This window comes from Octopus bimaculoides, chromosome 5, assembly GCF_046866305.1.
Source record: "Octopus bimaculoides isolate indiv1 chromosome 5, ASM4686630v1, whole genome shotgun sequence".
Taxonomy (NCBI): domain Eukaryota; kingdom Metazoa; phylum Mollusca; class Cephalopoda; order Octopoda; family Octopodidae; genus Octopus; species Octopus bimaculoides.
This window is the reverse complement of record NC_142932.1, coordinates 105,968,580-105,985,288: the sequence shown is the minus strand read 5'-3', so window position 1 is coordinate 105,985,288 and position 16,709 is coordinate 105,968,580. Positions and strand designations below refer to the sequence as shown.

The window sequence follows — 16,709 nt, the reverse complement described above, 5'->3', positions numbered from 1 at the left end:
AGTAAAAGAAAATAATTGTTAAATCTGTTAGTTTCTAACCTCTGTTGGAGAGAAAAACAACCCTTCATATCCTTTTCTACTCTAGGCACAAGACCCGAAATTTTTGGGAAGGGGCCAGTCGATTAGATTGACCCCAGTACGCAATTGGTACTTAATTTATCGACCCCGAAACGATGAAAGGCAAAGTCGACCTCAGTGGAATTTGAACTCAGAACGTAGCGGCAGACGAAATACCACTAAGCATTTCACCCAGCATACTAACGTTTCTTATTTCTTTATTGCCCACAAGGGGCTAAAGATAGAGGGGACAAAGAAGGACAGACAAAGGGATTAAGTCGATTACGTCGACCCCAGTACACCATCGGTGCTTAATTTATCGACCCTGAAAGGATGAAAGGCAAAGTTGACCTCGGCAGAATTTGAACTCAGAACGTAGCGGCAGACGAAATAGCGCTAAGCATTTCGCCCGGCGTGCTAACGTTTCTGCCCAGCTCGCCACCTTAACAACCCTTCATATCATCAAGACAAACACTAGACAGACACATATGTGCGTGTGTGTATGTTTATCTATCTATCTATCTATCTATCTATCTATCTATCTATCTATCTATCTATCTATCTATCTATTTATCTGTCTATGTTTGTCCGTTGTGCATCTTTATTTGGATGGTTGTTATTCTGTTCTCAAGACAGTGGACGATAACACGCTCTCACCACATTGCCACATACTTTACTGCTTAGATTCCCTTATCTATGGCAATATGTATATAGCTTAGTAATTGACTGGTGGATTAATAACAAGATTAATCAGATTTCCCTATTGATTCATCTGTACAGACTTCATACAGATGTGGAGTTGTGTTTAGTATATAGACGATTTTATCAGAAATGTAATGTGTGAGAGTAAGAGAGAGAGAGAGAGAGAGAGAGAGAGTGAGAGAGAGAGAGAGAGAGAGAGAGAGAGAGAGAGAGAGAGAGAAAGAAAGAAGAGGGGGGAATAAAACTTACTTCTTCACTCCCAAGAGAAAAAATAGATGTTGAAAATTGTGAGATATCACAAAATCAACGGAAGAGAAAGCGTATCAGATTAGGAAGAATGGAAGATAAAGAGATAATAAATAGCCACATGTTGAAGAATGATTAAAAACGAAACTAGAGAGAAGAAGGATGGACACGAATAGGGGTAGGAGGATGCTGGAGAAACAAAAAGAAAAAAAAATATGCGGTTGTCAACTATGTAAGTTAACTAGAAAACATTTCTAAATAATTACCTCCTTGAATTGACTGTGTTACTATTAGCATACCGACAATTATCCGTAATCTGAATACAAAGGGCGGCGGGCTGACAGAATCGTTAGAGCTTCTGAAAAATGCGTAGCGGCTCTTCTGCACTTTGTGCTCTGATTTCAAGTCCCGCCGAGGCCAACTTTGCTTCTCATTCTTTGGGGGTCCGATGAAATACAGAACCAGCCAAACACTAAGGTCGATGTAGTTCATGATCAACCTACCCCTAACATTTCTGGTCATGTTCCAAAAATCGCAAAGATTATTAAGTTGAAAATATGGATGACGTAAAAGTATTTACAAGAGGTAATTTCTAGTTAGAAAACGTGCTAAGAATCCTTCAACAATACATCAAAGACATAGAAAGCAGTAAGGAATTAAAGAAGATATTAAGTTCCTTGCCTGTTATGGTGGGCCAGGCTTGTAGTGCTTTGGCAGAATCGTTACACCGTCGGACCAAATGCTTGGTTGCATTTGTTATAGTTTTAAGCTGAAATCTTAGCAGTTTTGCCTTTCATCCTTCTGGAGTTTAGTGGCGGCCAATTTAAATTGGAGAAGAAATATGTAACTAGTTGTATACTATCTAAGAAAGATGAAAAGTTTTATTCCATTGATAGAGAAGGAACATTTTTTAAATGTGAAATGTTCTATTCAATAATTATCTGAAATTAAACACGGATTTAATAAAAATGCAAGAGTAAAACGTTACGATTCATAAATGTTGCAGTCATGCAGATATCGAAAATCCATATGTTGGTCATGAGAATGTCTCTCTCACACACACACAGATAGATAGACTAATACATTTATGCACACAAACAAACATGAATACAAATATGTGTATAGGTGTTTGTGTGGTTATATGTGTGTGTGTACTTGCTTCATTATTTTTAAAAAATAAATCTTGGCCTAATGACAAAACCCTTAAAGCACCCTCGAACGAATTTCTCCTCCACCGCTTTTTTTTTTTACTTTGGCAAATCTTCCATATATCTTTATCTATCTATCTATCTATCTATCTACCTGTCTGTTTGTCGATCTAACTATGTACACACACACACACACACACACACACACACGCACATATATGTATATATATATGTATGCGTGTGTATATAATTTTCTGTAAGTATATAATTGTGTATGAATATTATTATGTATGTGTATCTAATTATATGTGTGTATATACAATTGCATCATTTTTGTAAACTAAGTAAAATCAAAACATCGCGTGCGCCAACTATTATAAGCGCACACACGCACAGATTCACACACACATACACGCGCACACGCACACACACACACACACACACACCCGCGCACACACACACACAATCCCAATATTATATCTGTAGAAAAGTGTTCTCTTCACGCACCCGTTCAAATAAGGTTAGCAACCGTTTTTCCTCTCTTAAACACACCGTTATTTACTTCTCGCGATTTTCTATTTTGAATTCCTTTCTCTAGGCATCCGTCCAAATTTATATTAATGGTGAAACTTCTTTCGATTGAATCGATATCAGGATATTATTAGCAGTTAATCTTTGAACACTTGAACCAACGACGGTACCTTTATATAATCATGCTGCCTGCTAGGAAGAGTACAGAGATGTCCTACAAATCATAACCCTTTAGTCATAAAAACGGGAAGGGCGCATTATGTTATATGATATCTTTTCCTACATAGGCACAATTTCTGAACTTTTGGGTGACGGGGTAGTTGATCACATCGACCCCAGAACTTGACTGGCGGTTAGCTTATGGACCCCTAAGGGATCAAAGGGAAAGTCAACCTCGGCGCATTTTGAAATTAGAACGTAAAGACAGACGAAATGCCGCTACACACACACACACACACACACACACACACACACACACACACACACACACACACACACACAGATATATGCTCATGCACATATATGTATGAATATGTGTGCGCGTGTCTGGATGTATATGTATGTATGTATATTTCATCTTTTCCCTTTACTTGTTTCAGTCTTTGGACTGAAGCCAGAACCATGTGGTTGGCAAGCAAACTTATCACACAGTTCACCTGCGTATATATATCTATATCTATATGTATGTATGTATGTATGTATGTATGTAAGTATGTATGTATGTATGTATGTATGTATGTATGCATGCATGTGCGTACGTACGTACGTATATGTATGTATGTGGGTATGTATGTATGTGTGTATGTATGTATGTTGATATATATATATAATTAATTATAAAGTAAATAATTATACACTCATTTTTGCCGGTTTCATATGCACTCACCAATAATTCATCTGAGGGGAACAAAATTTATCTTTCGAACAACTTTTTATTTTCCAAAGAAACACTTGCCAGCAAATATCTGGAACTGCGATGGGTACAAAAGTTGCCCCAACTTCGTCATGGCATTTTTAGAAGTTCAAATGTATGAACAGTGCCAAAACAGAGTACAGATTCAACTTTGGAAATGACACTTAGATGACTGCCTTACTCTTTGAACATACAACCCGGATGAATTCAATGATTTCGAATTCCTTACTCAATAGCATCAATAACAGTATTCAGTTAATCACAGAATTTAGCCATAACCGACATTTTCATTATTAAGAATGACACAACGTAGAGAATGGAATAGAATGCGTCAAAGCAATAACGATAGAATTATTAAGAAACGTCAAAAACACCTCAGATACACCCAAAACTATATTCAATTACAACATACTACCCAAGAAACATAGAAACCTTTAGCATTATCTTTCAGAACAAACCATCATTGAGACAAGATCTAAGAATGAAAAAGGAACAATCAAATGTAAAAGGCAACTAAAGTCCCTAAGAAAAACTACTTACTAACGCGAAACTACCAACAGCTAAAATGTGTGGCCAATCCACTTGCGGAACTTGCGGAACCTTACTGAGGACACAACTTATAAGTTTACATAAGGACAAGTTCTTAGGGTGAAAGATCAAATGCAGTAGATGTCAGGGAAAACTAATTCGGACAGACCAAACTCACTTCAAGAATGAGATTAAATATTACTCATCAACACATACATGATCCCAAAACGAGACAAATTTCAATTAGTCAACATCCGGACATATGTGCGGAAACCGAGTCTCCAAAATTTCTTGTCTTCATCTCTATTAATGTGCAGACAATACTCCAGACCAAGCAAGAATTAATACGGAAAGTTCATGTATGAAAAAATGTAAACCACTTTTGAACAAGCTATAAAAAACATCAGAATTACACAATTCTCCTTTTTCTATGAATTAATTATTGTAGAATGTTTGCTTGGGCTCGTTCTTAAGTATGCTAAACTTCATGTAGCAGTTATCATCTATTTTATTAATTTCACACCTCGTTATCTCACTTACACCACACCTGGTTAATAAAGCCGGGATGCTTTAACATGTCCAAAGGGATGGGACTCGCATTAATTGATAACGTTATTCTCCGACAGAATAATCAACAATAAATATCTATAACACTTTTACGTAAACAATTATTATATCACTTATTCACATCTCTCTTTTCTAACTGTCATATCTCATACTCAATAGACAAAAGCCTTTATGTGACCTTTTCGAGTGACTGTCAAACGCGCGTACTATATGAGATTTGAGCTATCAATCTGTGCGTCAATGGATAGCGTTCTGAATCACATTCCTACTTTAAAAGCAAACTATTTTTATAACAACGACCAAAATAGACATAATTCGCGACACAATTCTATACACTTTTGAAAATCTAATGCGAAAATGATGAAGTGAATTCCCATATTTTAAAATACAATTCAATTCTATTTTAGTTCTATTATTTTTTCTATGCATTTTCAGCTTCATTTCTTCTTTTTCTCCGCTTGTTTGTATTAATAACAATATACAGACTGCCTATGGTATTTGAGGACATACCATATTTGGGGTCATTGCTGCATTTTTTGCTAGCTCTGTATAATCTTTGTTTCAAAAAATAATAATGGCAGACTCTCAGCTTACTCAAGAAATGAAGAAGCATGCTGTTATTGTGGTTATAAAGGTTGAACATAGTGATTTAGAAATATCTCGATTTTTAAAAGTTGCCAGATCTTTTGTCTACAAAGTTTGTAAGGAGTTAGAGACTGAAGATGGAAATGTATCATCAGTATCAAAGCATAAAAGGCATTCTAAACGCTCTGAACTCATCAGAACACCCGAATTTATCAAGCAAGTTAAGCAGGCCATTGATTATAATCCCATAAAGTTCATAAGATCAACTACAAAAGATCTCCATGTATCAGAAGGAACAGTCAGAAATGTTGTCCACGAAGATATCAGATATAAGTCTTCTATGATGAGGAAAGGTCAATTTGTCGGAAAAAGCAAAAGAAAATCACTACATCAGATCCAAAAGGTTCTTAAACAAATGAAAATCCAGCAGAAGAAGATTTGATTTGGTTTTTCTCAAACGGGAAAAACTTCGACCAAGATCGAAAACTTAACAGAAGAAATAGCAGATGGTTATGTGCAGGCCCTTTTGAAGTTCCAAGTGTTATGCATGCAAAATTTCCTGCAACTGTCATGGTTTTAGTGGTTGTCAACAATGAAGGACATGTGATGCCTCCTTACGTCCTTCCACAAGGCCTTAGAGTTGATTCTGCCGCCTACATTGAGGTCCTGGAAATAATTGTTAAGCCCTGGATAGACAGTGTATGCAATGGAAAGTCATATATGTTTCAGGAAGACTCTCACTGACTCTAGTAACACAGGAACGGATGGCTGAAAATTTTCATGATCACATAACCCCTAACATTTGGCCTCCTAATTCTCAAGATCTCAATCTATTGGACAATGGATTAAGAGAGAGATCAATGAAAACGCCCAAAACACTAAAGATTCTTTGAAGGCTGCCATAGTCAGAGTCATGTCCAAAATGACAAAATGAACCAGAACCACTTGATTCGAGCATGTACATGATTTAGATGTCGTATAGCAGTTGTTGAAACTGAAGGTGGCTTTATTGAATAACATTATTCTTATCATCATAGCAGTTTTTGATAAATAAGGTTATTATCTGTTATTATATATCAATTTTTTATAAACATAAATATGTCCTCAAACATCTTACGCACCCTGTATATAGATGTGTGTGTGTATACATTCGTAGTCTCTCTCTCTCTCTCTCTCTCTCTCTCTCTCTCTCTCTCTCTCTCTCTCTCACTCACACATATATATATATATTGGTTTATTTACGTCCCTATAACTTAGTGGTTCGACAAAAGTGAACAATAGGATAAATACCAAGTTTAAATTTGTTCAATAGAACTCTTCAAGGTGGTGCCCCAACATGTCCACGTCCCAATGACTGAAACAAGTCTAAATCTAAAATGATAATCTTCTGTCCCAAGACACGTAAACTCATAGGGCCGGTTTTGTGGTTTTTCTGGCGTATATATTCCCCGGTAGACAGGATCCCTTTCCGTCGCAGGAATACTCATTTTTGCCTGCTAAGTGGACTGGCGCAAAGTGAAATGAAGTGTGTCGCTCAAGAACACAACACTTCGCCTGGTTCAAGAATCGAAACCACAATCTTACAATTAGTACTTTAACCACTGGGCCTTACATCTCCACTAAAACAACTAAAAAGGTATAATATATGTAATACATACATATATATATATATATATATATATATATATATATGGCAGAGACACATTTACATGTATATTGACACAAAGGAAGAGTGCGAAAAAAGGGAGAGAAAGAAAAAGAGAGAGTTGACAGAAGGAAGATATAAGAACGTTAGGTTAAATGCGAAACAGCGTCTATCAAATATGAACTAGAAATACGAAGCAGACGTGCAGCATATATTTTCTCGTCTGAAATTCTAGTTTAACATATATTTGTGACTTTGATCACATGTAAGGAAAAGAAATAAATTAATGGAATTACGAACATGGTTGTACACCACACGCACACACACTCACAAGCACTCTCGCTATCTCACATGCTTAGCTACAGACACATTTCGCACACGCACATATACATGTATGTGAGTATGCGTACGTGTTTAGCTGTATACGTGTAAAAGCATACAGTAGTTCCTCCGCTTTTACACTTAACATTCTGTAAACGTAACACCGAACAACGATCGACACCAGATGTAATATAGTACAGGAGAAATGATAACAGGACGGAATTAGTAAGAAAATAACAACATACAATAGACAATACGGAAAACAGCATATCAAGCAGAAAGAAATCTTCATGTGATAAAAGACAAAAAAAAAAGATATCAAATGTTATATCGATTATATGACAAGTTTACAATAGATGTTTTCGTGTAACGTCCGTCTCTTGGTTGTGCTTGAGGTAGTTATCAAGAGACGAAAGTCAGTGTTACCTAACAATGTTTTTACCTTCGCTGATTTCATTGCGTCTATAGCATCGTTGTGGCATCACCATCACATCGCTTCTTGTATCACTGTTGTTTTGCTGTCGGCTTCCTTGTGACATTGCCATGACATCGCTATGGTATTACCATGTCATCGCTATGGCATAGTGCGTGTTTATTTATCTTTTGACCGTGGTGTACATGTACGCACACACACACACACACACATACACACACACACACACACACACACATACAAACATGCATAGCCAATAATACATGCTTAAATAGAAATATAAATATGTATGTTTACATAAACACACGTATATATTAAGAAAATACATTATATATATATATATATATATATATATATATATATATACATATATATTGTATGTGTATATATGTGTGTGTATATATGTCTATATATATATATTTTTTCTCGCTCTTTTAAAGCTTAGCCAGGCTCATGGGCCCGGATCCCGGTTTCTATGGCGTATGTGTCCCCCCCCCCCCCTCAACCAGCTGGACAGGACGCCAGTCCATCGCAGTTTTACTCAAGAAACAGGAAGAAAGAGTGAGAGAAAATTGGGGCGAAAGAGTACAACAGGGGTCGCCACCACCTCTCTGCCGGAACCTCGTGGAGCTTTAAACGTTTTCTCTCAATAAACACACACAACGCCTGATTCGGGAATCGATACCGCAGTCCTTCGACCGCGAGTCCGCTGCCCTAACCACTGCGCCATTGTGCCTCCATATATATTCATTCATACATACACATATAGTTACACATACACACCTACATGCAATAAATATATGATGTATGTGTATATATAATGATTGATACTCATATAACATATATATGTATATATATATATATATATATATATATATATATATATATATGTGTGTGTGTGTGTGTGTGTTTGTGTGTGTGTGTGTGTGTGTGTGTGTGTGTGTGTGTGTGTGTGTATGCATATATATCTGTGTGTGTGTGGATATTATGTTGTAGTGTATTTTATTTTATTATGTGAATGGTTTAGAGATGTGTGTCCACGTCTGTGTGTATCATATTCTGTTATGGACATACGTTTCGATATCAGTGTGGACCGAACATATACGTGTGTGTACTTATGTAACTCTGTAATCAAACATATTTCCATATGTTTTTGTCTCTGTCTGTGTATATATATGTACCTCTGAACGCATGAGCGCACTCTTTCTTTCATATCATAGGTGATTATCCCCTCTACAGCACTGTGACATCATGATCTTCCCGATTATCGTTTCTGCGAATTGCATGGTGCAGTGCTTTTAGCCACTACATCACGCCTCATATATAGATTGCATCGTGATTTCATTTTTCGGACAACTGCTTATGATGTGAGTCACATCTTTGGTGTTCATTCCTTAGTCAGTATCGGCTGTCACATCTTCGCGTTTTATCTAATCCCTATCTCTTTTCTGCTACAGGCGTTTTTTCTTTCTTTTGGTTTTTTTTTTTTTAATGTATGTTACTGGACTGCATATATGACAGCTGTAGGGCCAAAATAAACTACTAATCTAGTTTCTGTTGTACTGTTTACCTGAGATTTCCAAATAAGAAGCCGTTGAATGGCTCTCTTTTACTCTCTCTTACTTGTTTCAGTCTTTTGACTCTGGCCATGCTGGAGCACCGCCTTTAGTCGAGCAAATCGACCCCAAGACTTATTCTTTGGAAGCCTAGTACTTATTCTATCGGTCTCTTTTGCCGAACTGCTAACTTTCGGGGACGTAAACACACAAGCATCGGTTGTCAAGCGATGTTGGGGGGACAAACACATACACACAAACACATATACATATATATATATATATACATATACATATATACGACGGGCTTCTTTCAGTTTCCGTCTACCAAATCCACTCACAAGGCGTTGGTCGGCCCGAGGGTATAAGACACTTGCCCAAGATGCCACGCAGTGGGACTGAACCCGGAACCATGTAGTTGGTAAGCAATCTACTTACCACACAGCCACTCCTACGCCTATTTACAAATAATAACTATTTCTTATTTTAACACAAGACCAGCAATTTGAAAAAAAGGAGCTAGTCGATTTTATTGATCCCAGCATTTAAGTACTTATTCCATCGATCTCGAAAAAACGAAAGGCAAAGTCGACTTCGGCAGAATTTGCGCGCAGAGCATAAAAATTGAAATGTTCGTTACGCATTTTCTCCGGCAAGCTAACGATTCTGCGAACTCACCGCCTCACTGATGATAATTTAATTTTTGTGGTGAAGCTGTAAACTTGTGAGGTTGTGTATCTCACGTTATCAACTATGTAATAGGCAAATGTTGATGCTTAAAATTTAATGGACGCAGTCTAAAGAACATGATGTGGCATTGAAAGTTTGTTAAATCGATGTTAAGACTCTAGCTCCTTAGTTTCAGTTTTAGGCAGGAATGGTTAGAATCACTAATGACCTGGAAATTTTCAGGAATAGTTGTATGTCTTTAATATCCGTGAACTCTGCTCTCATCAAATGACCCAAATGTTTGTATTAAATTGCTACAGCAAACACATTGTAGGTCATTCATATATTGTATGCAGAGAGCTTCAAAAACTACATTTAAAAGACAAAAATCCAGATATGATATTCCCTGGTTAAGCGTTTTTCGTCCAGTTGCAATTGTTCTATCAATGGAATTGTCAGGCTTTTGATAGGGTTGATGTATGGCCAGATTGTCGTTTTCCTTTGTTTAACAGTTGGTAATATTTGTACATACTTTCAGGTCATCAACGAACAAGTTATGCATCAAATTGGTGTTTCTGCTTTCTTGTGAAAAATCACTTGGCCTTCAGATGATTTTAATCAAAAGGATGAAAGATTCACTGTAAGTATAAATAAGTTACACAAACATATACTCTTGCGATCCGTTATTGTGTCAGAGACTATACAACTCCTTACTGCAAATAACATTAGTTTGACAGCCTACAACTAAGCCAGGTCGTCCATGACTTTGGTTATTGTCTTTAGAAGGGGTTTCGAAGGAGCTTCTAGCATCCACGAATTGAATCCTTTTATATGTACGCATGTATGTATGTATATCAGTTGAGAAACGTATGATTCTTCCAGGATAGGTGCTTAGAGACAGTGATGCATACACACATACATTAGTAATGTTTACATATGCATACATATAGGACTGTTAATACGAGTAACTCAATAAGATTGCGTATGCATATGTATAACGGTATGCGTTATTTTAGTTCGATGTCTGAAAGAATCTATGCAATAACGTATACAAAAATATGTTTGTGTGTGTGTGTGTGTGTGTGTGTGTGTGTGTGTGTGTGTGCTTGTGCATAAACTGCTTTTGTATGAGCACATACGCGCAAGTGTTTATGCGTGTGTGCTCGTGCGTTTGTGTGTGATGTGTAAGCGCTTGTGTGTTCGTTGTTTTGTAAGCACTTTCAAAAGAATAGAAGTCAGATATCACCAACTTAATTCTTTTAAGTCAGATGACTGAGTCAAGTGTTATTAATAATGTCAGAAAACAAATAATGTTATAACGTATATATATATATTTTTTTTTTTGTGTAGGATTTGCAAATACGAAGAAGTGGATAAATAAGAACGAGGATCAGTGTATGCGCGCGAGCGTGTGTGAGCCTAAGGATATGTTTTTGTGTTTCTATGTGTGACGGCAAGATATTGTTATATAACATAATATATGAATATGTATTTGTAATTATAAGTGTATGTTTGAGTGTCTGTGTGAGCGTGTATATATATATATATTTATATATATATATATATATATATATATATATATATATATATATATATATATATATATATATATGTATATATATACATATATATATATATATATATATATATATATATATATGTATAAAATTATACATTTTGTAAATATATATTTTATATAATACATAATTATATAAATATACATATACACGAAGGTATATATATATATATATATATATATATATATATATATATATATATATATATATGTTATTATTATGGATTGCCGTCTATATTTGTATTGTATATAGATGCATACATGAAAACATACATACACACATACATACATATATACACAGGCACATTTATTCATACATTTTATACACACATTCGTACAAACAAACACAAAATATACGAGTGATTGTTAAGTACGTAACTTATGTTATCTTAAGCTTGTATATACATTCGAGTTTCGCAAAAATAAATAAATAGATAAATGAATAAAATGAAAGATTGTAAATATTTTATCTTGAAATATATAAACTTATCATTTCGTTTTATTTATTTATTTTTTGTTTTTATAAATACAGTAGCAAAATAGAATAATCTAGGAGAATAAAAGTCATCCAGCGTTGAAGATGTCACACAGATTTCAATGCTAAACATATTTAAGTGCAAAAAAATTTCAATAGAATTGTCTTTGGTCTTAGAATGATCCAGAAGTTTTCATTTTGATCCGTGGTAGAAATATTCTTGTTGACTTTTTTGTTTAGATTTTCCAGCTATTCAGGTTTAGCAACTGGTTACTCTTAGATATTTACAGTTATCGCATGAATCGAAGTGTGTATATACACAAATATAAACGCATGCACAGGCATCCTTCAAGTATACATACGCAGGTACATTTTTCTATCTATCTATCTATCTATCTATCTATCTATCTATAGGCGCAGGTCTGGCTGTGTGGTAAGTAGCTTGCTCACGATCCACATGGTTCTGGGTTCATTCCCACTGCGTGACACCTTGGGCAAGTTTCTTCTACTATAGCCTCGGGCCGACCAAAGTCTTGTGAGTGGATTTGGTAGACGGAAACTGAAAGAAGCTCGACGTATATATATATATATATATATATATATATATATATATATATGTGTGTGTGTGTGTGTGTGTTTGCCCCCCCCCCCCAACATCGCTTGACAACCGATTGTGGTGTGTTTACGTCCTCGTAACTTAGTGGTTCGGCAAAACAGACCGATAGAATAAGTACTAGGCTTCCAAAGAATAAGTCCTGGGATCGATTTGTTCGACTAAAGGCGGTGCTCCAGCATGGCCGCCGTCAAATGACTGAAACAAGTAAAAGAGTATCTATCTATCTATCTGTCTGTCTGTCTGTCTATCTATCTATCTATCTATCTATCTATCTATCTATCTATCTATCTCTTCTGACGGACGTGCTGTCACATCGGCTGCAGAGGTAAACCTTTTTTTGACCTTATATTGCCCACATTTGTTTAAAAATATAATCTGTGCGAAGCACCCAAGCTTCATTTGTGTATTTTTTCGAAGGGAGGAATTGGCCCCTAGGGGCAGTTCCAGCCCCATCAAAATATAAATTTTTTCTCGGCATTTGGAAAAATGTCGAGAAACATTGTTTTGGAACGCTGTTCCAGTCCGTTCTTCGAACATCACTTCTCTAGCCTTGGAACGCTAGAGAAGAAAAAGAATGAAAACTGCACGCGCACACAAAAAGAAATTTCTAAGAACGTCATCAAAACAGCAACCACACATATTGACAGCCCTCTCACCACCACCACCACCACCAATATGAAAGTTATGTCTGCTACGATCACCACCGGCAACAGCAGCAGCAGCAGCAGCAGCAGCAGCAACAACAACAACAGCGACAACAGTGCATCAAAACCAACCACGACCAAAGTCTCTGCTACTACAGCAGTCTCCACAGCTACCGACACCACCACCACCACCACCACCACCACCAGCGACGACAACAACAAAAGAACAAACTTTGCTGATGCACTCAGACAAAAAAAAAAACAATTTTGCACTTCACAACAAAAGAAATTCAAGAAACAAAAAAACTATTAAGCCAACAAGGACCAAAACTAAAATTAAAAATACCTCAAAAAATCATTCATGATGTACAAAAACAAACTATCACATACAAAATTTTGAACACAAAAACAAGAAAACCAGAGCAACCAGCAACAGAAATTATTGAACAATGTTTGTATCCCATATTAGCCCACAAAAACTACATAAATTGGGGGAACAGTTTCGCCAGCGTGCAAGTTAGATTTGACAGCGAAAAGAAAGCGAAAAAGTTATCCACGCTGACTCTTCGTTCCGAAAATATAATATTGGTGCCCACGTACCTTGGACAAAGGGTAACCAAAGTATCGATAAAAAATGTCCCTCCAGAAGTGGAACCACAATGGCTGTTATCAGCTATTTGTTATCACATGGAGGGAAATATAAACATTCTAGAAACTACTGCATTAAAGCAGGAAGACTGGAATGGAAAAAAATTCGATGTCCTGTTACAGATTACACAGGAAGAATCAAAAGAAATTCCAACTCAAATTGAGCTGCCAGACGGCCACACCCTCTACGTTGTGGTAGAAGGTAGAAGGCCTCGATGCTACCTGTGTGGCATCGAAGGGCACCTCAATAAAGATTGCCCAACAGCAACAGATAACAAAAAACAACAAGAAGGAAAAACAGCCAAAAAAGGACCCCTACTATCCACACCACCACCAACACAAAGAACGAGCAAAAGGAGCAAGACAGAAGAATCCCACAAACCAAACCCGCCTACACCAACAAATGTACCCGAAAAAACACAAACAACAACTACAAGAACTAAGGAAACTGTAAAAGCAAAAGACAATACAAAAACTAACTCTCCTCCCACATCACATACACCACAAGCAGATAATCAACAACCATCAACAACACACCTACTTCAACAAACAAACACACAAGCACACGACATGCCCTTACCCCCTTCCGATTCCTCAGAAGACTCGTCCGAGGACGAAAGTAGCAGTAGTGAGTGGCAAATAGCCCGAAAAGGACGGAGGAAAAGGAGTAAAAAAAGAACCAAACCAAATGCAAACACCAACAAAGCAGGGAGATATACATCTCCCGAAACCATCGTCTCCAAACATACCACAAACAACATCAACACCACAAGAACACATACAGAAAACATGCTCACAGCAATAGACACTACAAACACAGAATTAATGAACTACATAAATACAAAAACAAACATAACAAAAAACAACATCAAAACAAACAACCACCCATACACGACGCCACCTAATCATATAAAAATTTACCATATCATGCCAACATTACACCACACTTTAAAATCCCTCTACCCCAATGCGGTAGGGGGATGCCAAAAATATTTAGCCAAGAAACTTTACAACAGCCTCCTTAACGAACGTTCAAAGGAAAAAACAACCGAACTTTCGAACGGTAAGTAACTCTTTGTTTCTTTTTAAGCAGAGCGTTACTTGCGTTAATTTCGTAAATAAATTTTTTCAATTAGTGACATTAATGCCCGAGGTTACCGTGGTCTTTTCGTAGGTTTTTCTTTCCACGGATAACCTCCCCATTTCTTGGGATTTTTTTTTTTTTTTACATACCCCAAACGTTTTCGATACCTTTTGATCGTTATCCCCATTTTTTCTCGTCCCCTCGAAAAGAAAAACTCTACATTGTATTTGTCCCATCTATGTTGATCCCTGTGTGGCTAATAAAGAAATCTATCTATCTATCTATCTATCTATCTATCTATCTATCTGTCTGTCTGTCTGTCTGTCTGTCTGTCTGTCTGTCTGTCTGTCTGTCTGTCTCTCTCTCTCTCTCTCTCTCTCTCCCTGTCTATCTGTCTGTCTGCCTGTCTCTGTCTCTCTCCCCCTCTCTCTCTATCTATCTATCTGTCTGTCGGTCTGTCTAGTGAAGGCGTGTGGCTCAGTGGCTTTGTAGAAGGAATTCGACTCAGACCTCCTATGTGAAGATAATCTCTCCCCTTTCTCTCACTAGCCACAAAAACTTGAAAGCTGAATGGTTATTAGTCGCACTCTTCCTACTGTGACTAAGACGTTAAAAAAGAGATCTTGAGTCAAATATATGTGTCATCTCATTCTAAACTATACATAACCGAAAATGTTGTAGCTTGTAGTGCAAGCGAAAGCAACGTTTGTTAATGTTTCATCTTTATTTCAATTTATAATCGTATATATATATATATATATATATATATATATATATATATCAGAACTGCATCGTTAAGACATAAGTTCTTATTATGGACGTATACCACTGAATACTCGAATGGTGATTCAGAATTCCATTCTAGCAGATTTTTGAAATTATAATTTATATACAAGCAGTATATTCATAAGTTACATTATTACATCTAATCTATTCATTTACCGGGATGTCATTTAGTCACATTTTTCGTCATATTTCACTTTGGTTCTCAATCAGGGAATTGTGAATATTGAGAGTAAATCTTTCACTGACTGTACAATAACACTATCTATCTATCTATCTATCTATCTATCTATCTATCTATCTATCTATCTATCTATCTATCTGTCTGTCTGTCTGTCTGTCTATGTGTCTGTCTACCTATCTATCTATGTCTGTCTATCTCTGTCTGTCTCTCCTCTCCCTCCTCTCCCCCTCTCTCTCTATATATATATACACATACATACCACATATATGTGTGTATGTATATGTGTGCGCGCGCGTGTGTCGCTCTCTTTATATACGCATACATATAGACATGCATGTATGTGTGTAAAGTGAGAGAAGAGAGAAACGTGGTAGAAAGAGAAAGTGAGAGAGAGAGAGAGAGAGTGAGAGAGAGAGAGAGATAGATAGATAGATAGATAGATAGAGAGAGAGAGAGAGAGAGAGTAAGAGAAAGAGAGAAATTTTTCATAATATCTCCAAAGAAAAATAAGATAGTCAGGAAGTTGGAAGATGGCAAGACAAAGAAAATCAGACTATGATATTAATATAAAGCAAAGCAATAGCATTCAAGACACTACTCTTATCGATGACAACAATTATGCCGTTTCTTTACTAACCGCGTAATATATATGATCTTTCCAGTATGTGTCGTGTACTCAGGGGAAATTTATTCCGAACGTTCTTCTTGCCACTCGAAAACACCTTTACAAACAAGTTCGCTATTGATTTGTTTGTCGCTGTTATGTGCTTCTTGCTATATCCGTATAGGTTTTTGTTG

The 16,709-nt window shown here is 36.5% G+C and overlaps 2 protein-coding genes across 9 annotated transcripts in view; one reads left to right on the top strand and one right to left on the bottom strand.

Moving 5' to 3' along the window:
- LOC106867711 (choline O-acetyltransferase) overlaps positions 1 to 16,709 on the bottom strand; it is a 643,259-nt gene that overhangs the window by 417,621 nt on the left and 208,929 nt on the right. The window contains exon 1 of one of the 8 annotated variants that reach the window (XM_089352877.1): positions 7,686 to 7,837. The exons of the other annotated variants lie outside the window; for them this stretch is intronic. The gene's annotated coding sequence lies outside the window, so the exon portion shown is untranslated. Of the gene's footprint in view, positions 1 to 7,685; positions 7,838 to 16,709 lie in introns of those variants that run through there. 8 annotated transcript variants of the gene reach the window in all.
- Positions 5,226 to 5,868, top strand: LOC149135671 (uncharacterized). Its single transcript, XM_089352878.1, has one exon. It carries the CDS (start codon positions 5,267 to 5,269, stop codon positions 5,717 to 5,719), a length of 453 nt encoding a protein of 150 aa, XP_089209004.1. The 5' UTR covers positions 5,226 to 5,266; the 3' UTR covers positions 5,720 to 5,868.